General features: G+C 53.5%; 1 protein-coding gene across 1 annotated transcript; it reads left to right on the top strand.

Annotated features, from left to right (window-relative positions):
- Nucleotides 1–53: 53 nt before the first annotated feature.
- LATS2 (large tumor suppressor kinase 2) lies at nucleotides 54–24,967 on the top strand. The gene is made up of 8 exons (XM_038761619.1): nucleotides 54–160; nucleotides 7,464–8,018; nucleotides 13,347–13,479; nucleotides 15,730–17,255; nucleotides 18,995–19,577; nucleotides 20,415–20,597; nucleotides 21,087–21,193; nucleotides 22,398–24,967. Exons 2-8 carry the CDS (start codon nucleotides 7,665–7,667, stop codon nucleotides 22,902–22,904), a joined length of 3,393 nt encoding a protein of 1,130 aa, XP_038617547.1. The 5' UTR covers nucleotides 54–160; nucleotides 7,464–7,664; the 3' UTR covers nucleotides 22,905–24,967.

Below are 24,967 nucleotides of genomic sequence, written 5' to 3'. Positions count from 1 at the left end.
CTCACGTGACGGCCATGGAATGCCAACAATGTAGCCAATGTCCCACTCGGGGCTGCGCGTCCGGACGGCGGCCTGCGCGGCCGAGGAGATGGGGCCACCGCCCCCGGGGCTCCCCCGGACCCGCGGGGGGCAGCCCCGACCCCAGAACACGCCCGGGGAGGTGAGTGGGCGCCGCCGAGGGCCAAGGGGGCCGGGGGCCGGGGGCCGGGGGGGAGCGGGAGGGAGGGAGAGGCCCGCTCCGGCCGCCGACCCCGAGCCTCTTCCGCGGGACGGGACGGGACGGCGGCCCCAGCCCCGAGGGTGGGCCCGGGGGTCTCTTTGTTGTCGCGGAGGGGCTCTGGGGACCCCGGCCCTGCCCCCCGCCCCTCCCTGGGCCGGGCCGGGCCGGTCCGGCCGCGCGGCCCGTCAGGCCCCGGGACCGGGCGGGACCGTCTCCGGTTCCCGCACGACTCGGGACAAGTCCGGGAAGCGCTCACTTTCCCAGCCCCAGAGCGCTGGCAGTTGCGTAACAGGCCTCCTCCCGGCCCTGCCCGATCCCGGCCAGCCGGGATGAGTGGGGGGGCCCCTCCCCGACAGCCCCCCGGTGCCCCCCGCACCGCGCTGGGCAAGGAGCAGAGGCCGCGGGCCTACGACACCCGCCCCGGCGGGGCACAACAAGTTGGTCGGGCAGCTCCTGCAAATCCTTGTAGCCTGGCTCCTCCGGGGGTGGGGAGACAACCCACGTCCCGGATTCGTCCCCGAGGCCGAAAGAAGTCGGCGTAGCGGTGGCCGGGCCCAGGAGACGCCCCGCCTTGCCACGGGGCGTGAGACCCGGACCTCCCGGAGCCCTCTCCGATGCCAAAGCGACGACTCCACCTGCACCGGGCCCTGGGCACAACGTTTTGGGGGTCACTTCGTTTTGGGGTGGGGGCGCGCCTTGAAATCCCCGATGAGGAGCGCCTTTGGAACAAAAGTAGGTCGGAAAGACGTGAGGACCGGGCCGCGAAAGAATGCGTACAGATAAGTCGATCGGGCCAAAAAGGATTTAAATTAGACGTGACAACAGCCCGAATGTTTGTTAGGGCAAGCTAGAACATTCTCTCTTCAGGCGAGGAAGTCAACACGGGCATTTGTTACCAAATGATTAAGAAAAAACAACTCTTTCTCCCCCCGACCCCAAGTCAGCGCACCAGCGGTGCCCAAGGCAGCTTGAATGCAGATCAAAAGCCATCCAGTTTCCTCCTGGGACCGTATTCGCTGTCTAATCACGAAGGGCTTATTTTGCGTTTAGCCAGGGGACAAAGCTAAGAACAGGTTGGTTTCCCCGGGACGGACGGGCTCCGGGATTCCAGCGGAGAAAAGGATTCCCGGATCGGGCAGCACCTCTGGGAGTTAGCAAATTGGCAGATAATGGGAATCCGGGTTGGAACAAAGAAGATGAGCCACTGCCCCGAAGAGCCTTGTGTCAAGAGGATTCCGATCATCACTCTCTGTCACCGCGAGCCCGGTCCCTCGGTGGATCGATGCCCCGGAGCTTTTCTTGCCAACTGAAACAAATGAGCTTCTTTGAACCCTCCCGGCCGGCCGTGAGTCCCATTAAACGGCTGCGATTGGAACATTGTTCGAGACAATCCTTTACCCCGCTAAGCGTCAACGAAGCGTTCAGAAAGTGTGTTTTTAATTTCCAGTAATTAACACGATGCAGAGTTTCATTTGGAGAATCGTTAAGTTTGGCCTCATTAGCCGCAGCTCTCCAAATAGGTCTGCTCAGTGGATACGACAGAATGCCTTTGAAATGACATTTAGGAGAATTCAATCAGGTGGTGTGAGACCTGAAATAAATTTGAAATTATATGCAAGAGAAGGTGGAGGCACAGCTGTAAAGGTGAATGTGTTCTGTCATGGGTTCGAAACCCGGCTCTGCCACTTGTTTGCTGTGTGACCTTGTGGAAGTCAGTTCACTTCTCTGTGCCTCAGTTACCTCATCTGTAAAATGGGGATTGAGAATATGAGCTCCACATGGGACAGGGACTGTGTCCAAATCGATTTGCTCGTATACACCCCAGTGCTTAGAACAGTGCCTGACACATGGTAAGCGCTTAACGAATACCATTATTATTAGTAGTAGTGGTATCATTGAAATAGTTTGGACATGACAAGTGTTAGAGTATTATGAAGTATTCACTTTCTTCCTCTGCCTACCGAGTGTCTATTGAAAACAGTATTGTTTAGGTGAAGAGAAGAACTTGTAGACCGAAATGCCATCTTCTTTTGATGGCACCAAATTCTCCCGAGCATGTTGTAGTTTATCAACTTGCAGCTCTTGGCTGGTGCGGTGGAGAAAGAAAGGATCCGCTGGTAACCCTTAAAGGTGTAGGGCTATTTTAGAACTCTTCAGTGGGCCAGACAGGTGCCATGTCTACCTCAAGTGAGTGTTCAAGATTATTTTAAGATATTGACGCATTGGCAGATTAAATAGTATTCTCCCATTAACTCTTTTGGGAAAATATTGAGGAGAAATTTAAGTGGCTAAAGTATGCCAAACCACAGGGCAGAGAAGAGTTACGAGGACTTCAGCATTTTTTTTAAGCCTTACAATACTCTTCAGGGAGCCCTCTGGACTGGCTAAAAAGATGGGTGGTCTAATAATGATTGACTTGGACGGTGTTTTTGCCAAATATTTCAGAGTTCTTTGTAAACGATACCTGTTCTGCCTCCTTTTTAGAATACGAGCCCCATGTGGGACATGGACTACGGCCAACCTGATTAACATCTATCTTCCCTAGCTCTTAGAACAGTGCTTGGCAAATAGTAAACATAGTAAGTGCTAAACAGGTACCAATAAAAAAAAAACTGGTTCAAATGAAATTAACACCGCAGTCTTCAAGACTGTAAGCTTTGTAAGCTTGTTGTGAAAGGGGAATATGTCTACCAGTTCTGATGTATTATACTCTCCCAAGCACCTAGTACAGTGCTCTGCACAAAGTAAGCACTCGAATACCACTGATAGATTGATAAAGGCGAAACACTTAGTAGAGTGCTCTGTGCACACAGTAAGCACTCAATAAATACGATCGAATGAATAAAGGCAGGAAGCAAGCAAAGTGGCAGTATTTAAATATGAGAAAAGAATATACATTCGAGAACATTTTAACATTGTTGTTTAATAATGCTCTAATGGGGACCATTAGGAGCCCATCAAGTTGATGTGTGATTTTTTTAAAATTCATTGTTAAGTTTCATTGAGAGTCCCTGCCTCTTGTCTTGGTATTTGGCACATCCTGTCTGATGAACATTATCACGGAAAACCAAGTTCTCTCGAAACTTTGCACCTCTTCAGCAATTGCTGCTACTCCAAGGGTGGTCTGGTGGAAGGAACAGTGCAGAACATTCTGATGTATTTCTCAACTGGAGGGAAAATTCATCCATCATTGTTATTTACTGAGTACCTACGGTGAGCTGGGCACTTGGGAGAGTACAGTAGATTCCTACCCTCAAGAAGCTTATGGTCTAACGGGCATTGAACTAGCCAGTGTATTTACGTGGATGTATATCTGCCTGAGTCTGAATGAGTTAGAGGCAATTAATTTTACTTAACCATCAGGATGAGGCTCAAGCCAGTCCTCTTATCCCACGGGTAAGTCTTTAAATGTCACCCTGAATCTGGTGAAAGGAAAGACTGAGATGTCACTTGATGGAATCGGAGTGATGCATCAAGAAAATATTTGTTTTTCCTTGTCTGTGGTGGGGAGGGAGCCAGAGTCTCCAGCATCCCGTTGTGGGGTATAACGGTAAGCCAGTTGATCAATCAGTCAATTTTACTGAGCATTTACTGCATGCAGAGCACTGTACCAAGTGCTTGGGAGAGTACAGTTCAATAAAATTGGTAGACACGATCTCCGTCCTCAAGGAGTTTACTGTCTTAGAGAGAGAGAAAGCTATTTAAATTACAGATGGGGTAAGCGGCAGAGTTATAAGGATCTGTTTATCAGTGTTGTGGCGTGGGGATGGGGTAAGTAACAAAGTATTTAAGATGTATAGGTCCAAATGCAAAGGCGACCCAGAAGGGAAGACAAATAGAGGAAAATGAGGGCTTGGTCAGGGAAAGCCTCTTGGAGGAGATCTGATTTTAGTCAGGCGAGGAAGATGTGGAGAGTGGTGGTGTGCTGGATACGAAGGGCAAGGGAGTTCCGGGCCAAGAGGGAGGACCCGAGCAAGGGGTTGACGTCTAGAGCGACGTGATCGAGGTACAGTGGGTCAGCAGGGAGAGCCGTGAGCAGGCCGTCTCCCAGCAATCCTGGTTGACCTCCTGAAGCGCCCGCTGCACGAGGAATCCTGACGGAAGGGCCAACGTTCCCTTTTGTGAGCTGGGCTATGCGGTTGATGGCCCCGGTGTGCTGAGAAAAAGGCGGAAGCACAGGCACGGGAGCCTGGACTGTACTAAGCACTTGAGAGAGTACAGTACAACAGAGGTTAGCATATTGTAAAAGCAGAGAGGATCCCTGCTATTGAAGAACTGACCAGCTTATATTAGGACGGAGTTGAGAGCTCTCCCAGGCCCCGTTTTCAAGTTCCCATGGAAACAGGGGACTTTTGGGTTTCTTTGGAAGACTTACAAGGGTACTTTTGACCTTTGTGGATGGATTGGGAAGGCTGGGTGGTGTGAAATCGAGGGGAAGTTGTTGAAGGTCTGATAGGGAGATGGGGAAAGGGTTTGGAGAAACTCAAGTTGAAGAGGATAGTGGAAGAATTTCAGCGCCATTAAATTCTCAGCCACCAAAGACAGAAACATCATTTTAAAATAATAACAATTGTGGTATTGGTTAAGCGCTTACCATGTGCCAGACACGGTACTAAGCGCTGAGGTGGATACAAAGTCAGGTTGGACACAGTCCCTGACAAGTCAGCAAGGAGATAGGCGTTGCCAGTGGAGCCCAGAGGTATGAGCTCTGAATGAATGTTATAGTGTCCAAGCCAGCGTTTCTTTCGGTTGCTTTTTCAGCATACTCAAAACTTTGTGGTGGGGCAGCCAGAGAAATACCAACCTCAAGAATGATTCCGTTTCTGGGCTGAGCCGTTCAGTGAAGTTCTTGGCTTCCGGCTTGTCCCTATACCTGCCCTTTCCTCTCCATCTAAACTGCTACCGCATTAATCCAAGCACTTATCCTATCCTGCCTTGCTTACTGCATTAGCCTCCTCGCTGATCTCTGCCTTCTATCTCTCCCTACTCCAGTCCATGTTTTCCCAGTCCTCAAGATCTTCCAGTAGTTGCCCATCCATCTCTGCACCACACCATGCCATAGGCTTTAAAGCACTCAATCTCCTTGCCCCCTCCTACCTTCCCTCCCTGATTTCCCACTATAACCCAACCCACACATTTCGTTCCTCTAATGCAACCTACTCACAGTACCGTGACCTCATCTATCTCGCCACCAACCCCTCACCCACGTCCTGCCTTCCGCCTGGAATGACCTCCCTTTTTGTATCCGCTCTCCCCACCTTAAAAGCCGTATTAAAAGCACATCTTCTCCAAGAGGCCTTCCCTGATTAAGCCTTCATTTTCTCTTCCACTCCCTTCTGCGTCACTCTTGCCTTTGGGTGTGCAGTTATTATTATTCACCTCTCCCTCAGCCCTACAGCAGTTATGTACAGATCCATAATTTATATTAATGTGTGTCTCCCCCTCTAGACTTAACGCTTGTTGTGGGCAGGGAATGTGTATTTATTTATTTATTTATTGAGCGCCAGCTGTGTGCAGAACACTGTACTAAGCACTTGGATAGTGTATTGTACTCTCCAAGTGCCTAGTACAGTGTTCTGCACACAGCAGGTGCTCAGTAAATGTCATTGATTAAGAGAACCCATCCTTAGTTACGGAGATCTGGTGCCAGTTTCAGGGATCCCTTCTGTCAGATAAATGTTTGAGCCTTAGAAAATTAAGAAAGATCAGTCATTTAAGCAAAATGACTACAAGGTTGGTTTGAGGTTTTTCGGGGGGCTTTGGTATTTGTTAAGCACTTACTGTATTTCAAACACTGTTCTAAGCGCTGAGGTCGATACAAGCTAATCAAGCCAGATATAGGCCTGTCCCACATGGGGTGCCCAGTTTAAGTAGGAAAGAGAGCAGGTATTGAATCCCCATTTTGCAGTTGAGGAAACTGAGGCACAGAGCAGTTGACTTTCCCAAAGTCACACAACAGGCAAGTGGTGGAGGATTAGAACTCAGGGATTAGAACCCAGATCCTCTGGCTCCCAAGCCACACTGCTTCTCGACAGTTGTTTTCATATTGCCAGGGTTTGCAATTTGGCCAGAGAACAGCTATCTCCAGGCTAAGTTTTGGCATGTCCAGTCTCTGCCCGAGAACGTGCCCTTTACTCTTGATGAAACCAAAGCTTTTTTGTCCCTTTTAAAATAGTTCAAATGTGAGTGCACTTTACCATTTTAAGACACCTATTTTTCACCTGGAAGGGTTTTTGAAAAATATCTTTTAAGTTTGAAATTAAGAGAAATACCAGGGATATTTTTAGGAGCATTGCCCTCCAAGGTTATGGTGGAAGGGAGAAGTCAGGCCAGTTCAATGTCCCTGCCCCCCTCTCCAGAGAGAGAGCTTTCTCCACAGGGCCAGTGCCGAATGGTGTTTGGGACACACGCACTCAGCATTTCTCAGTGTGCTCACAAACTCAGGCCGGCCTGCCCACGTCGATGTTAAAAACTACCCTGCCGCCCCTGGGGCAGGGAAGCAGCTCCTCGGGCCTCGGTTTCTGGTCATCATCGGGGAGGTTATCACCCAGGGGCCTTCTGGTGGCCTGGGTGGGCCAGTGGTGGACTGAGCTCTTTGGCCATAGATCAGGTTGGGGGTGGCCTCTGATGAGCTCCCAGCCCCAGCGGTCGCTCCCTGCTATCTGGAGCACACTCCCTCTTCCGTCTTTCCTTCCGGGTTTCTAGAGGCGATGGTTGGGGAACTGTGGTTTGTGACTTCCACTGGGGAACTGGACATCCTCTTTGGGACAGTTGGACATCTCCCGCCACCGGGGAAGGACACGAGGCTCCTGGTTTCTCATGTGGTGGGGACAGGAGTGTGGATAATGCCAAGAGGAGACTATCCACCGTCCAAACACTGCCCGTCTGACCCACTGGCTGAGTTCATGTGTGCACGGGACAGCCAGGGATGTGGCAACCTCAGGTCCCACCTCCAGCCTGTTCCCGGTTTGCCAGCCGGTCAGTGAGGCAAGCGATCCCAAGGGCAGGAAGGAGGGGGCGATGAGCAGGGAAGCTGAGCCTCCTGTGCCGTGACCCTTTTTCTCTGGCTCTGTGGTGGCTCAGAACAACGAGCCTTTGCCCTTCCTTCCTTCCTTCCCAGGTATATCGGTCCCCCCGCGTGTACAGTTGGTGTCCAAGACAACAAGGCAAGAGCACTGGGAAATCCCCCAGATAAACCTTCTCTCTCCCCCCCGCCCCTTTCTTTTTTCTGTCTCAAATCTAGCCCGATGAGCCGCAATCCGAAGACATGGGAATGTTTTGGTTCCCCAGCGGAGCTGTGCCGTATGTGAAGTAAAGAACAGTTGAAAAGGAGATTGTTCTGAGAGAGCGTGTTTACCCCAAGCCGGTCCTGTTAACAATAGCTTCCTTAGAATAAAAGACTTACAGAAGATTGTATTTATGCTGAAAGGAAATTGGCCTAACAATGAGGCCAAAGACTTTTCCTGCTACAACTTACTCTGGAAACAGCAGGCAAAGATTGCAGCACATCCGCGAAGGGTTGAAGCAGCCTCCCAAGCCGGCCGGGCCGGGGGTCCCCGCCGGCTCCCTCAGTGACCCGTCCCTGGCCTCCAAAAGCCTGGGAGGGAAGGACACTGCGAGGCAGCAGCAACAGCAACAGCAGCAGCTGAGACCCACCGCCAAGTTTGGGCCTTACCAGAAAGCCCTGAGGGAGATCCGGTACTCCCTGCTGCCTTTCGCCAATGAGTCGGGCTCTTCGGCTGCTCCGGATGTGAACCGACAGATGCTGCAGGAGCTGGTGAATGCCGGTTGCGATCAGGTGAGCGGTGGCCCAGGAGGGTGCAGGGTGGTGGGGGACGGGGACGCTCATGGTTCTGAATGGGCTTGGAGCCTGGAGCCTGGGCTCGGAGGCCTTAGCTGCAAAAAAAGCACGTTAGGATGGCGAAGATTAGAGCCGTGTCATCTCCACCTCCCCTCCACGAATCAGGTCACTCCTCTGTTGGACCCAGGCGATGTTCTCCCTGGAGTTGCAGCCCCAATATTGGCCAGAGCCCGGGAGAGGGGAGCAGACTAATGGGGGAGGGGGAGCCCAGGCTCAACCTTTCGGAAAAACACTGTGACTCCTGTCTCTCAGTCAGTAACTGGGGTGGAAGACCCGCCGGAGAAGCTCAGAGGAAGAGAAGCTAGGTAACATCGCTGCCTCTCTCCGTCTGTCTCTGTACGCCCTCCTCCCTCCCTCTCTTTGCCTGTCTAGGGGAGTCAGAGGACCTTGGTTCTAATCCTGGCTTCACCATGGACCTGCTGTGTAAACTTGGGCAAGTCACTTAACTTCTCCGTGCCTCAGTTCCCTCTTCTGCAAAATGGGGATTCAGTACTTGTTCTCCCTCCTACTCAGAATGTGAGCCCCATGTGGGACTTGATTATCTCGTATCTACTTCAATGCTTAATGCAGTGTTTGGCACATACTAAGGACTTAACGAATGCCACAATTATTATTATTAGTATTATCATCATCATTTGCCTTCCTTAGTGCAGTTGTCATCTGCCTTAAATCCTGACATTGTTATGAGTCAGATTGGAGGAGGGCTGTGCGGTTTCACTTGGTTCCCTAGGTCTGGCGGGCAATGTCTTGTTTTTGCGGACTGTTTTACTGGAGCCAATAGGCAACTGTACCAGTCTTCGCTGTGGCATGTTGTTCTGACTAAGTGCCGTTCACTTTGGAGAATTTATCTGCTTTGTTGGCTTGGGTGAAATCTGTTTGTGCAATGAAGGACTGGGCAAACTGCACCGTCACAGCCCTGGGAGTTTTAAATTGTGCAGTTTGCCTCGTTTCTTGGTGGCCAGTTAGTGCCGGCCTCTCACTAAAAGAGAGGAAGTGTCCTTCAGGTGTTATTGGGACCATGTCTTCCAAGAAACTGGAAATACTGAAAGCTCTCAGGTAACAGGAAATTGAGGGAGCATTAAATTGATACTTTTGTAAAAGACACGTTGTGAGCTTTTTAGAATTCCATTTTCAACATCTTCCGATATTTGTTTGATGGCATTCTAGGACTGTCTAGAGATTTCTGCCAAGATCATATGTCTTGCTTCTCTCTCTTTCTCTCTCTCCCCGCCCCCCTTTTCCCCACACCCTCTTTGGCAAAAACTTTTGGGAATCTTTAATTTGAGATTGAGAAGTTGATCGTATCGCTCTGAACCTCCGTTATTCATGTGGATTTGATTGCTGCCAATTCAGCACAAGTAGAAAGGCTTTGTCGGTCTGCTTCCAGAGTGAAGTGCATGTTGCAGTGACAGAAATTTAAAGGGATTTGTTGGTTGAAGAAAGACAGATGAGTTTACGTTTTCACTAAGTGGTAAATGTAGGGATCTTGGAAAATGAAGGACTTAAGCTCAATGTACCTTCCTTGGCCCTAAATACTGGCTCCAGATGCTACCTTTGCATCTCTATTCTATTTATTCTGATTGTTTTGACACCTGTCTACATGTTTTGTTTTGTTGTCTGTCTCCCTCTTCTAGACTGTGAGCCCGTCGTTGGGTAGGGACCATCTCCATATGTTGCTGACTTGTACTTCCCAAGCGCTTAGTACAGTGCTCCGCACACAGTACGCGCTCAGTAAATACGATTGATTGAATGAATTAATTAATCTCATTCCCTGCAGTGACAGTGGACTGTGGTGGCCTCGAGGAATGACAGTGTCTTCCTAAATCCCTCATTTAGCAGAGATTGTCTGGAATTGATTGACTGGTAGTGGGAAAGAGGGGTGGGGGAACAGTCTGGTATATCGAGCCCAGTCGTCCTAGTGCGTAAGTCACCCTCCACCTCCCTTTTCCCTATCTCATGTTCAACCGCCTCCAAGGGACTGTCCACACCCTCTTCCTCCATTTCCTCTGCCAGTTCCCTCCTCCACTGCTCCCACCACTTTAAGTTTCCACGCCTTCACTCCACTGAGACTGCCCTCATGACAGTCTCTGGAGATCTGCTTCCAGCCAAACCCAGTGCTTCTTTTCCATTCTAATTTTGCTCAGCCTCCCTGCTGCCTCTGACCTGGCTCTCACTGCCTCTTGTCAGAACTCTCTCTGGGCCCAGGCCTAGGCCTGGTCGCCGAGATCCCGGTCTAATTGGAGTGGCTTCATAATCCATGTAGTTCCTGCGTCCCAGCTCCCAGGAGGGAATCTGATTGCAGGTACTCGACCCTCAAATTGGAGAGCTTGAAAGAAGCAAAATAGGGCCTCCTCCAGCATGGAAGCTCACGGTTTGGAGGGGCTAGCTAGATCCCCTTATAATACCCCAGTATCCTCTTCCCCCAGGAGTTTGGAAAACTCACTCCCACTTGTCCAAATTTTCTCAAGATCCTCAGAGGGCTGTAGCTCCCACTGATTCTTCGTGATTGAACAGCTCAGCACAGAATTCCATTTTCAATCAGCTCATCATCATCAGTCGTATTTATTGAGCTCTTACTGTGTGCAGAGCACTGTACTAAGCGCTTAATCAGCTCATCCATCAGAAGGTTCTCAGAATGAGGACAGGCCTTCAGATTCACTGTTGGCTTGAAAGATGCCCCAACAATGCAGATATGTTCTCAGAGGGGAGTACCCTTTCGCCGGCTTTGTAAAGATGGAGGTGTCAATTAAAAGAGTTTGAAGAGAGGACAGAATGCAGGCAGTCCAACTTGACCCAACAGGAATCTCTGGAAATGTCAGAAATCCTCAAAGGATCTACTTCCAAGCCCACACTTAGCCTAACTATTGATAGTACCGAGAACTATTGGGACATCAAGGAAATATGCCCAGTTCTGCTAGAGCACAGGTTATCGTTACCTGAATGGGTTAGACACAGTGGAAGAGATGGGAAGCGTTCTTCCCGTAACATGAATCTATTCTGGTGTGACAGCCCAGATGTTGGCTCAGTATATATGGGTGGGAAGAACCGGTGATTGCTAGCGTGTGTAGCCTGCTTCGGTCGAGGCTGCCCTGCCTCACCCTGAGCCGTCCGGGGATTTTTGCCTCTGTGTGGTTTTGCACTTGACATGATTTAATACAGTAAAGTAGCAACGTCTGGCAAGGGTGTAAAGCATTCTGCTACTAGTGGACACATAACAGTAATAAAGAGACATGTATTGAAAAATGTTCAGTCTTTGAACCGTCTACCACTGGAACCAACCGCTTCCATTGACATAGAGGTTACCAGAGTGTCGTCTCCCCGCAACACGAGGTTCTTGCAGAGCACAAGTCCCCACGTGCCAGCAGAGCTCCCCAAATATGGGGAAGGGGAGAAGCAGTCCAAGCATAAAGGTTAAGGCTGAGGACTCCTTTGGTGCTAATGAGATCCCTTCTGTAAATCAGTCTGTTAAGGATATTTTGCCGGAATGAATAAGATCAAATTAATGCGGGGGCTACATGAGTTGCCTCTTTCCTCAATAAAAGGAAAGAGCTTCACTGTACCATTGCATTCTCACTAGTAGTGTGGTGAATTACTGGAGAGAGAGACAATAAAGCTTCATGATGGGGCGTTTGGGAATGTCACTGACTTGACAGGAAGTTGCATCACAATGCTGCTTGGGTGTAGCAGTTCCTGGCTTTTTCTCCCTCTTTTCTGGCACTTTGGACGACGTCCCCCTCCCCCAGCACGCACACACGCTCACATGCGCGCACACACAGACACACACACACCCTGTGGTGGTCGCACGGGCTGTTTGACTGGTGTATGGACTTGGCTGAAAGAAAGGCACACCACACATCTCTGGGCAGGAAGAGAGGATGCTTGTTGATATTGCCTTCCCCCCGGTAAAGGGCCACGGTCTGGGCAACCTCTGGTGACATTTGGGAATACAGGCATTGAGACACACATGATGTCTCGCATGTTATGCCAGGCATACAACACCGTGTCATAACATCACATTAGCCATTTGGCTGGAGAATGCTAGTTTGCCCAAACCTAGAGTGGGTCCCCTGGGGGTGGGAGGGGAAACCCCTGGCCCTCCTTCCCTCCCCTGCACTTGCTCCAGAGCTGAAACGTCCCTTCCCAGGGCCCCCATGTACACTGGTGCCACTTTGGGGCCGTGGATCCTGGCGGTGGGAGCTGAAGCGGAGGGAGGATGAGTGCTGAAAATAAAAATAGTGGATACAAAGATAATAGGAATACGTCCCAGGCCATGTCCTTCCCAGACAAAGGACAGACCAGCTGAAACCAGACTGCCTATGCGGCATCCCCTAGCCACAGTGGTCTTTAACAGGGAGTTGCACTAAAAAGACAGTGACTAGAACATGCCTTATTGGAAGCAATTGAGTATTCAAATTGGAGCTAGTTTGGATAATTCCGCACCCCCCCCCCCCCACCAAAAAAGAAAACCCAAAACTCAGGTAATTGGGAGTTGGGGGGCTGGACCTGGAGATGAGAATGAGTCCCTCACTCTACAACTTTTCAGGGCTTGGAAAGCGAATTGGCACCTACCTTGTTGAGTCGGGCAATGCCTTAGACCCATGTGTGCTCCTCCTGCCTTCTGCCCCCCTGCATGCGCAGTACACAATGCTAAGTGCTTAGTAGGTACCCAGCATGAGGAGGAGGAGGAGGGTGGGTGGGGTGAGCGGGCCCCATTGACACCGATAGCAGAGGGCAGTGTCAGTTTTTCCCAGAGGTGCCCATGCCCTACCAGTCCTCCTCTCGGCCCTGTCTTTCCCACACTCGGCGCCCTCCCATCCACTCCCTGCTTCCATGCTGTGGGACGCCAGAGTCCTTGTTGTGGCCCGTCCCCAGCATGGGGGGTAGGCAAGGGGAAGAGAGAGAGAGAGAGAGAGAGAGAGAGAGTGTGTGTGTAGGATCAGGACACTGGGAAGCCTCGGGTCTGGGGTGGCCATGTTCCCTCTTGATAGATTTCAGCTCTGCTCCTCCTCCTTCAGAGAAGCTGCGTGCACCCCCAGGCTAGGTGACCTTGCCAGCTTTTCCTCGTGGGCTTGATTTATAGTCACGCCACATATGACATCGAGAACCTGTTCATTCGTGATTGAATTCTTGTTTGCTTTTCCCCCCCAGGATAAATGCAGTGAAACGGTCTGCTCTGCACACAGTAAGCGCTCAGTAAATACGATGGAATGAGTGAGTGAATGTACATGATCTCGGTCTCTGTCTTCTGCTTCCCTTCCCTTCCAGGAAATGGCGATGAGGGCGTTGAAGCAGACGGGCAGCAGGGGCATCGAGGCGGCCCTGGAGTTCATCAGCAAAATGGGTTATTTGGACCCAAGGAATGAACAGATCGTCAGAGTCATTAAACAGACCTCCCCAGGTGAGCAAGGCTTTGTTTTGCAGGGGCCCGGGAGCGAGTGGACAGTGTGCCCAAGTCCCCGGGCTGGGGTCTTATTTTGCCCATCCCCTCGCTATCGTGGGTGAGGGCGAGGAATGCAGGCACAGGCTGGGGGAGAGGAGGACCCAATGAGGCCAGTTCACGGGGTGCCATGCAGGTAAGGAAGTTGAAGCTTCGATATCCAGAATCTGGGCCTGGAAGGTCGGAATGTTCCGTTGGAGCCAGGGGCCCTGATCTGGGAAATCATTCTGTGTCTCGCTGTCTCCCAGTTAGACGGTAAGGTCCTTGAGGGCAGGAATCATGGCTTTTCTCTCTCTGGCACTCTCCCAAGTGTGTTGTACAGTGGCCTGCACCCAGTAAGTATCAGTAAATGACTGTGATGAACCAAAGCGGGGGAAAGGCCCAGAGGTTTCTCGGACTGGGAATCTGCTTTCTCTCTGCACCCTTCTGAGGGCACGCTCTTTTGCAAGGGATGTTGTCAGTCAGCTCCCTGATGGCTTTGGCCAGAGAAGCAGCGTGGCTCGGTGGAAAGAGCACGGGCTTTGGAGTCAGAGGTCGTGGGTTCGAATCCTGGCTCCACCACAAGTCTGCTGTGTGACCTTGGGCAAGTCACTTAACTTCTCTGAGCCTCAGTTCCCTCATCTGTAAAAATGGGGATTAAGACTGTGAGCCCCGCGTGGGACAACTTGATCACATTGTATCCCCCCCAGCGCTTAGAACAGTGCTTTGCACACAGTAAGCGCATAACAAATGCCATTATTATTATTATTATTATTATTTGGCAGGAACTTAGCCAATCACAGGGGAGGATTTGGACCAGAAGGAGGAAGCTAGGGAGCCTTGAGAAGGAGGCATCGGTGTGAGGTGTCAGAAGTGGGGCTGAGTGAGGCAGAGCAGTGGACTCCAGGAGCAGGAACCCTGAACTGTAAGGTCCAGATCAGGGAGAGGCCATCACAATCAGTCAATCAGTGGTATTTATTCATTCATTCAGTCAGTCATATTTATTGAGCGCTTACTGTGTGCAGAGCACTGCACTAAGCACTTGGAAAGTACAATTCAGCAATAGAGACAATCCCTGCCCACACCGGACTTATAGTCTAGAAGCGGGGAGACAGACATCAAAACAAGTAAACAGGCATAAATATAAATAAATAGAATTATAGGTATATACTCATCAAAACAAGTAAGCATGCATTTATATAAATAGAATTATAGATATGTACATTTATACACAAGTGCTGTGGGGAGGGTAGAGCAAAGGGAGCGAGTTGGGGCGATGCGGAGAGGAGGGGGAGCTGAGGAAAAGGAGGGGCTTAGTCTGGGAAGGCCCTCCTGTCTCTCCCTGCTTCAGTCTATACTTCACTCTGCTGCCCGGATTATCTTTGTACAGAAACTCTGGGCATGTCACTCCCCTCCTCAGAAATCTCCAGTGGTTGCCTATCAACCTTTGAATCAAGCAAAAACTCCTCACTCTCAGCTTCAAGGCTCTCCATAACCTCGCCCCCTCCTACCTCACCTCCCTTTTCTCCTTCTCCAGTCCAGCCCGCACACTGCGCTCCTCTGCCACTCACCTCCTCACCGTGCCTCGTTCTCACCTGTCCGACTGTCGACCCCTGGACCACGTCCTATCTCTGGCCTGGAATGCCCTCCCTCCACACATCCACCAAACTAGCTCTCTTCCTCCCTTCAAAGTCCTACTGAGAGCTCACCTCCTCCAGGAGGCCTTCCCAGACTGAGCCCCCCCTTTTTACCTCTCTTCCTCCTCCTCCCCCGCCCAACCCCCTTCCCCTCCCCACAACTCTTGTACATATTTGCACATATTTATCACAGTATTTTATTTGTACATATTTACTATTCCATTTTATTAATGATGTGTATATAGCTATAATTCTATCTATTCTGATGGTTTTGACACCACTGTACTTATTTTGTTTTGTTGTCTGTCTCCCCCTTCTAGACTGTGAGCCCCTTGTTGGGTAGGGACCGTCCCTATATGTTGCCGATTTTTACTTCCCAAGCGCTTAGTATAATGATCTGCATACCGTAAGCACTCAATAAATACGATTGAATGAATAAACAGAAGTTCGGCTGTCCCAGACTGATGGAATGAGTGATGAGGGTGGGCGGATCTCGGGTTCCCCGGAGTCAGGTTGGAAAGGGCTGAGGCTGCAGGGCTCTGCGAGGGCGGGAGACCTAGTCCCTCGTCCATTCTGTCTGTCCTTCTCTCCACAGGGAAAGGAGCCGTGCCAAATCCCGTAGCCCGCAGGCCGAGCTTCGAAGCGGCTAACGAATCTTTCCCTCCCTACCACCAACACGGCAGCGCAGTCTACGATCGGGGTGGCTTTGGCGTGGACAGCGCGAGCCTGCTGGGCGACGGGCCCCGGCAGTACGTGGACTACCTGCTGGCGCCTCCGCAGCGGCTGCCCGGCGTCGGCCCCCACGGTGCAGCCGGCGGCCACCCGCACCAGCCCAAGGCCTACCCCGCCAGCCTGGAGCCCCCTCTGATCAACTACCCGGTGGGCGGCCACGGAGGCCAGCCCCTCCCGCTCCCGGCCCCGCACGGCTCTGGCAGCGTTCACTATGGCAGGCCGCTCCTGGTGGTGCCGGGAGAAACCCTGGGGTATGGCGTCCAGCGCAGCCCGTCCTTCCAAAGCAAGATGCCGCCACCACCGCTGCAGGAGGGCGGCTACGGCAACCTCCCAAGCAAAGGGCCCGGGGTTCCGGGTGGCCCCGGCCATGCCTTCCAGCAGGCAGCGGGCACAGTCCCGGGGATGGGGGCAGGCGGCCTGTACGGCTCTCACCCTCACCACAAACAGACCAGCCCGTCGGCGCACCCGGTGCACGTGATGGGCGGCCGGGGCCCAGCGTTCCCCAGCGACTTCGCGGAGAGCCCCCCTGCAAGCCTGCTTTCCCCGTCGCGCAACAGCCTGAACCTGGATGGGTATGAGCTGGGGGGCGCGGGCGGGCCAGCGTGGCCTCCGTCCACTCTGTCCCGGCGCGACTCCCTGCAGAGCCCGGGGCTGGAGGCCTCCCCGCGCCAGCACGTCGGCTTGCGGCCCGACGGCCCCGGGCCCAGCAGGACCAACTCTTTCAACGGCCACCAGCCGGCATCTGTGTCCCTGCGGGCCGGGGCCCCGGGCAAGAACGACCCCGCCCTCTCCTCCCCCAACACCATCACGGCCGTGACGGCGGCCCACATCCTCCACCCGGTCAAGAGCGTGAGGGTGCTGAGGCCCGAGCCACAGACGGCCGTCGGGCCCTCCCACCCCGCCTGGCTGCCGGCCCAGGCCCCCGGGGCCGAGGGTTTGGAAGCGATGGAGCCGCACGCCCCACCCCTGAGTGGCCCGGGCACCTACCCTCTGGATGCCGACTTCGGTGCTCAGGAGCTGCGCTGGCCACCCCCTCCCTATCCCAAGCACCTGCGGCTTCCCAACAACGCCGAGCCTCTGGACGTGGACGGCCTCTGCGCGGGCGTGGAGCAGAGCCTCAGGGGGGTGCCCGGCCCGGCTGAGGACAGCGGCGACAGGGGCAGCAAGAGCGCCAAGGGGGACAAGGCGGGCAAGGACAAGAAGCAGATCCAGACATCGCCCGTGCCCGTGCGGAAGAGCGGACGGGACGAAGAGAAGAGGGAATCGCGGATCAAGACGTACTCGCCTTTCGCTTTCAAGTTCTACATGGAACAGCACGTGGAGAACGTCCTGAAAACCTACCAGCAGAAAGTCCACCGGAGACTGCAGCTGGAACAAGAAATGGCCAAAGTAATTCACCGTGCCTCTAGCTGCTGGTTGTGGGTTTTCCGAGGGTGCTCCCCAGCTCCCCCCCAACCCCCTACTTGTCCTTACGGGGGTCGGGCAGCTCCTGGGGACGTTGGGTCCCCTGCAGAGCTGCCCTAATGTGACCTATTTGTGCACACCCGTCTCCCCTGGTGCCCCGTTAGTATCGCTTCAGAGACTCGAGGGAAACGGTCACTTTTAATAACACCCCTTCCGGGCCCACCCCCCTCCCCCTGACTGCAGTTCTAGGACGGGTGTCTGACTGGTTTCTCTCCCTGCCTCCCCGTTGCCCTGAACCAAAGAGGGGAGACAGAGGGCTGCTGTTCACCCTGCCTGAACCTCTCAGGGCCACCCTGAGAGACCCGCCACCAAGGAGCCACAAGGTGAGGGAGGGAGCTGGCACGTAGCAAAAGCCACCAGAGGCTGAGCTGATGTCCAAAGTCTGTAGCCAGGGCCCAGGGACCAAGAGCTAGGAGGCAACTCCAAAAACTCTGGCTCTCACTGCCCAACTCAGACCCGTCCAAACCCTATGGCGTGGAGTGTTGGCCAGCCCACTCAGCTCAGCTTGTCCGGAAACAGCTTTCATTGATTTCTTATCATCACGTCCCCTTAGTGACCAGGGTGCTTTGGCTCTAAAACCGGTGGTGAGGGCAGCTTCCCTGATACAGGATAGCCCGTAGCTCGGTTACGGGGCTTCTGCCGGACAGTAGCCTTGTTGAGGCCGTCACTCAGTCACTCACCGCTTGGTCCTGTGACCCGCTGTTTCGCTTCAGGTAAAGTGAGCTGGGCTCCTGGGCTGGCCTCGTCCAGGAACGGACGGCTCACAGGCGGTGTGTGGGGCAGGGCAGAGGGAGAGACTCGGGCAATAGGGTGGACACACGTGGGGGATGTGATGAGAGAGAAAGCACGCAAACCTGCAAGCGCCAGCCTTGAGAAGTGGAGTCATTGACTCCAGGAGCGCGGACCCAGAGCTTCTTGCCCTGCTTGATACTCTGTGGACCCCAGGCTCACCCCAGCTTGTGGGAAGCGGTCAGAGTGACACATTCTCGGGCAGGGCCAAACGACACTGGATGTGCACACTTTAAAGGTGTCAAAAATAGGGTCTTGTGTCTTGTACTGAAAAGAGAATTCTTGGCTTATAGTTTAGGCACATCTATAGCCATATGTGCATATAAAATAGGAAATCTGCTACATTGAGCCCTGTGGTGTTGGGCATCCTTACTGAGTATCGATCTGAAAATGATGACGTAAATATAATACTTGCCAGCTGGTACCAATAGCAAGGATAATGAAAAAGTTTAGGAGAAAAGGAGTTTATTCAGAGGTTATGGGGTAGTTAGTCCAGGGGTTTAAAAGTAGGAAATTTAAAATACGTTTACTAGACTAGTGTCGGAGAGTCAGTACCCTTTCCTTCTTATGTTTCCCTTTTCTCAGCTGTTGCTGGTTTTACCGTATATTTGCAGCCTCAAGCGGTTCACACCCCTTTCTCTGGAAACCGCAGGCCCAGCCCTCGACCCCAAGAGGGTTTTCCTTCAGTGGGTTTACCTACTTTCTAATGCTCGTGGTCTTCAGGCTGGGGCTTCCCGGCCGAAAGAAAGGGTAGGCCTCGCCTTCCTCTGTGCCCTCCAGGGTGCCCGGGCATGGCCACTTGGCCCCAGTGGGGGCCAGCTGACCGCAGCAGCGGCCTCCTACCGTAACCGCTCCCCTGTCTGTCTCCCACCAAGGCCGGGCTCTGTGAAGCGGAACAGGAGCAGATGCGGAAGATCCTCTACCAGAAGGAGTCCAACTATAACCGGCTGAAGAGGGCTAAGATGGACAAGTCCATGTTTGTGAAGATCAAGACCCTGGGCATTGGGGCCTTCGGGGAGGTATGCCTGGCCTGCAAGGTGGACACGCACGCCCTGTACGCCATGAAGACCCTGCGCAAGAAGGACGTCCTGAACCGCAACCAGGTGGCCCACGTCAAGGCGGAGAGGGACATCCTGGCGGAGGCCGACAACGAGTGGGTCGTCAAGCTCTACTACTCCTTCCAGGACAAAGAGAGCCTGTACTTTGTGATGGATTACATCCCCGGCGGGGATATGATGAGCCTCTTGATCCGCCTGGAGGTGTTCCCCGAGCACCTGGCCCGCTTCTACATCGCCGAGCTGACCCTGGCCATCGAGAGCGTCCACAAGATGGGCTTCATCCACCGAGACATCAAGCCGGACAACATCCTGATTGATCTGGACGGGCACATCAAGCTCACCGACTTTGGGCTCTGCACGGGCTTCCGCTGGACACACAACTCCAAATACTACCAGAAAGGTACCATCCTCCTCCTTTCCGTGGGGCTGTACTGGAGCCCTTTGCTGGCTGGTAACTGATTGCCACCCCACCACTGTGGCCCAGCCAACAGGCCCGGCCCAGGAGCCCATGATGGCCGGGGGAGAGGCCGTGGGGAGTTTGGAAACCGCGAAACTCACCGGGCCACAGGGTGTGGAGGCTTTGCCTTCCCACCTCCGGTCCTAGAGACGAAACCACTGGATCGGTGGAGCTTTTTCTCCATCTTCCGAAAAGTGTTCTCTGGCACTGTCTTTTCACTGAGGGATGGGAAAGGGCACGGGTCTTGACGTATTTAAAGAATCAGAGATTTGGAGACCTCGGAGCCATCTAGGCCAGTCCCCTGCCTCTGGACAATGTTGCATGCAATCCAAAACCAAAAATAACCTCTCCCGAGGATAGGTATTCCCCACTCTTCCGGTTCTCAACCGGCGGCATGACTCATAAATACCACTATCATTATTATTTTTAGTGTTATTAGCATTATAACTATTATTATTAATAACAATGATAATACTTGTACTACTAATAATAAAAACTCCGAAAGGTCTCTTGCTCAGCCTAAATCTCACTTCCTGTATTTCCAACTCATTTCCTCTCCAAGACTAATTCTGTTCTTGATCAGCCACTTTCCCACAGTTGCCCTTCTCCCCTTCCTTGTCAGGGAACTGACAAAACTGAAAAACCTGAAGCCAGGGGCCGGGTCGGCCCGGGGCGTGAAGCCAAACCAGTGAAGGAGGCTGATGGCCGAGGCCGGTGACCGGGCCGGGCCGGCCTGGGGCCTGACAGCGGTCTCCGTGTGCGTGTGTTTCCCTCTGGCAGGGAGACACGCCCGGCAGGACAGCATGGAGCCCAGCGGGCTGTGGGACGATGCGTCCAATTGCAGGTGTGGAGACAGGCTGAAGACCCTGGAGCAGCGAGCCGAGAAGCAGCACCAGCGGTGCCTGGCCCATTCCCTCGTGGGGACGCCCAACTACATCGCCCCCGAGGTCCTTCTGCGGAAAGGTACGGTGTGCCAATCCGGCCCCGCTTGCCCCGGGGCGGCAGCATTCCAGATGGAATGGGCCCGTGTCCAGCGGTGGTGGGGTGGGAAGAGGTCAGGGAGGGAGGTTATTATTCACAGTTATTAACACGTTCTGAGCAGAATCCCGCAGCAGACCCACTCCCTCCTAGGGCCCCCACCCCCCGAACCCTGGTCTACCTGAGAGGACTTCCATGGGGAGAGGTGGGCAGCCTCTTTGCCCCTCTGGGCCCCTGGCATTTCTCTGGCTCCTTGGCCACCACTGGACAGGACAGTGTTTTGGGGGAGAAGGGGCGTTCGGGGAATGGAGGTGGTTGGGGGGCGCCCATGTCAGGTGGAGGTCAGAGCTCTCTAGGAGGGCAGCTGGGGCACACAGAGCCCTTCCCAATGCCAGATGAGGTCCCGTCCACAAGCGAGTGTGTTCCGGTATTGTGTTTTGGTCTTGCACCATCTCAAACTGGCTTGCCTTGTAGGGTACACTCAGCTCTGTGACTGGTGGAGTGTTGGTGTGATTCTTTTCGAGATGTTGGTGGGGCAGCCACCCTTCCTGGCCCCCACCCCCACAGAAACCCAGCTGAAGGTGAGTGACTGCTCACCAGCATTTCATGGGGAACAGTGGGCTGGGGTGGGGTGGGTGTGGGGGCAGTGGCAGAGGGGAGAGGGGAGGAGTTATTGAGATCAGACACTCTCTCACAGTATTTCTACTCCTTAAGCGCCCCTCTCCCCGGAAAGAAGCTGGATAATTGGGTCTAGAGTCCCCCTCCAGCCAAGCGTGGTCTAGGGAGGCAGCTTGACAGAACAGAGCCGTGGTTCTGCCCCTGGGCTAGTTAGTGGTCCTTTCGACGTGTTTTTCTGAAAGGGAAAAGGCAGAGGGTAAAAAACAGGGCTGGGTCTCATTGTTTTCACAAGTCAGATGGGGATAGCAGGGCCCGGGGGCCTGGTGGCTTCTGTGAGACCGACCCTTCCCTGGATTCTTGCTCACATCATGGAGCTTCTGTTAGTGGAGGAGTCCGGGTGTGTCCTGCCCCAAAGGGAAGGCACCGTAGGTCTGGCCATGCCCGTGAGGGTGGGGAGTTCCCCTGACCCACCTCTGGGTCACTCCCAGAAGCACAAATTACGAGGATGGAAGCGGCAGTGCTGGCGTTTGCCCTTGCGAATCACCAACAGTGTGTCGTGTCCGGCTTGGCACGTAGTAAGTGCTCAGTAGATACCAGTGGATCATCGCCTGATGGATTGGCGCAAGGGTCGAGAACCAGGCACAGCAGGAAGGTGAGCTTGGTGGGAATGGAAAGCGTGAGCTGGGGTGTAGTAGGACAGGAATGAGGATAACGAGGGGGAAGAGAGCTGATTGGGTTCCTTAAAGGCGTTGGCCAGGAGTTTCTGCTCGATGCGGTGAGGAGTGAGTAACCGATGGAGGTTTTTGAGGAGTGGGGAAAGTTGCAAAGAATGACAGTTTAGAGAAATGATCTGGCCAGCAGAATGAAGTACGAAATGGTCAGGGGAGAGGCTCAAGACAGAGGGACCAACGAGGAGGCGGGGAAGGACATGTGCATATCTGGGCAACAAAACAATTGCCACTCCCGGAAACCTCCCTTCCTGGTGAGCTGCAGCCTCCCGGGAAGCAGGAGCCTCGGAGAAACTCGAAAGGAGCAGGCTTTAGTCCCGGGGAGCCCCCACCCTCCAGGGCCGCAGCCCCTCCGAGTCCAAGCCCGGCTCACCGGCCCTCGGCCGGAGACAGAGGCCTAGGCCGGCAGTCAGGGTGCCCCTGCGTGTCTCGTGTCCAGGTGATCAACTGGGAGAACACCCTCCACATCCCGGCTCAGGTCCAGCTGAGCCCGGAGGCCAGCGATCTCATCACCAAACTGTGCTGCGCGGCGGAGGCGCGGCTGGGCGGCAACGGCGCTGACGACATCAAGGCTCACCCGTTCTTCGGCGCCATGGACTTCTCCGGGGACCTCCGCAGGCAGCCCGCGCCCTACGTCCCCAAGGTCAGCCACCCGATGGACACCTCCAATTTCGACCCCGTGGATGAGGAAGGCCCTTGGGACGACGCCAGCGGTGACAGTACCCGGGCCTGGGACACGCTGGCCGCCGCCAACAGCAAGCACCCCGAGCACGCCTTCTACGAGTTCACTTTCCGGAGGTTCTTTGATGACAACGGGTACCCGTTCCGGTGCCCGAAGCCTTTGGGGGGCGAAGCTACCCCACCTGAGGACTTGGATCCGAACCCCAGAGAGAACGCCAGAGCGGTGGGGGAACCGGCTGGGGGATGTCAGCCCGTCTACGTGTGACGGGACAGCGGTGGTGGAACCCCCGACCCCCACCCGCCTCCTGGGGCCAGGGCACAGTCAGCCTGTCCGCGTGTGACCGGAGAGCGGGGTTGGGACACCCCCGGGGCGTGGGTGCCGTCAGCCTGTCTGTGGGGACACGAACATGGGACTCCCGGCCCACCCCACTCTGTGGCCCTTTTAGACCCCTGAAGGCCCCGAGCCGAGCCCTCCCTTAGCTCCTGCGGGGCCCCGGTCCGTCTCGGAGAACGTGAGTCCGTCGACGGAGACGCTTGAAATTCTGGCCTTCATCGAAAAACGGTCTTCCAGCCCCGCAGACTTCACTCTTCACTCCGGTCTGTGTACGAGCAGACCCCGTCCCCCGAACACGCGACCGAGGGCCTCGCGGCCTATCATTAGACAGGTTTTTTAATAGAGTACCGTCTTGAAAGAGCACTTATATTTTGTTTCTACCAGTTTGTTTCCTACTAAATGATAGGGATTAACTCTGACAAATCATGCTGCTGTTCTCTTTTCTCCATTTGTATTTTATCCCAAGCACTTACTTCCCGTGTAGGAGAAGGCATGAAAACGGGAGAGCGTGTGATGGGAGGAGTCTCTGTGCAATAATGTAAAAAAGGAAGAGAGATCACCCTCTGCTCCCCGTGTTGCCGACGCCCGTGTGTTCACACCCGGGTGCGTGTTTGAGACGTTTGTCTTTTCCACTTTTCGAACTCCTGATATGACCGTAAAGCTGCTTTGGTTTTCTGTTTGCCGGTCGGAGCGGAGGAGGGTGGGTGAGGAGGGGATGACGCGGGAGTGATTTGGCATCTCTGGTGTGGGAGGAATGTTGTGTGAGCAGGGTGTTTCAATTTGAAATGACCATATCTTGCCCGACACAGGCCGGTCCTGTGAGTCTGTTGTGGCTGAGCTTCTGTAGCTGCGGCGCTCTCCAGCGTCGCCCGGCGGGCTCGTGCCGGCGACTTCCCTTGGATGATTGTATCCCTCGTTGAGCTGTCCAACCCAGTAATTGCGTGTGTATAACTGAGGAGTGATTTGATGTCTTCTTGATGTGATTGGATCATTTTTCGGGGCGACTGTTTTACCACCTGCCGTACTCTGAAATCGGGATGCTTCTGCGTGAGATATCATTAGGGTGAATCAAGGAAATATTGGCTCCCTTGCTATTCTATGTGGCCAGAGCGGGAGAGCAGTGAGTCCGGCCTTGCCTTATTGCCCCACACCTGCCTCTCCCCCTCAACCCCCCACCTGCCCCACCTCCCCATCCCCACACCCCAAGCCTGAGGATTGGGGGGGATGGCACCCCTTCCTTCTGGGAGCCGCGCACACGACCGAGTCTGGTGTCCCGGACTGCGACCACCTCCACCCCGGGTCCGAGAGAACTGTACTCCAACATCAACTCCGAACTGGGTTTAAAATACGTCTTTCTTCCCACTGTAAAAGTGAGGACTATCCAATCCGAGCCCTAGAAATGATTAAGCCATACATATTTGCATATAAATATAGGTGTATATATATTTAACAGCATAAACACACGAAATATTTCTTCATTCAGATTAGTGTAACTGTCCTGTTTAAAATGAGTTATAATATTTGAGTAAAATGTCCTTCGTTTTTTTGTTTGGGGTTTTTTTTTTTTTGCTTTTTAAAAAAAAACCTGGCGCTTCAGTCGTATTTTTCATTACGTTATTCCACGTATTATTCCTTAACGTTTGTAGCCTATCGTATCCATTGTGTGGAGCGTTCGTGCCCGGCCACACCGACAGGCTCCCCCCGCCCCAGCCCAGCAGACGGTTCCTGCGGGCCTGTTTACATTTGTGTGGCGACGGCGGGAGCGAGGGCCTGAGGGTCCCCGACCCGCTGCGGGTGGGCCGTGGCAGACAGCGGAAGGTTCAGTATTACTGCTTTTGTAGCCCGATGCCGTTTCTGTAATTTACATCTAGCCGACATTCTTTCATGTGGTAGGTTCTTTCTCAGGAACTCGATTTAACTGTTATTTATTGATGTATCATTGCCCCTGAAAGCTTCTACTGGCACAATTTATTATTAAAACTTTGGACCCCAAA

Source organism: Tachyglossus aculeatus, chromosome 20 (assembly GCF_015852505.1).
Source record: "Tachyglossus aculeatus isolate mTacAcu1 chromosome 20, mTacAcu1.pri, whole genome shotgun sequence".
Taxonomy (NCBI): domain Eukaryota; kingdom Metazoa; phylum Chordata; class Mammalia; order Monotremata; family Tachyglossidae; genus Tachyglossus; species Tachyglossus aculeatus.
This window is presented reverse-complemented; position numbering and strand designations above follow the sequence as displayed.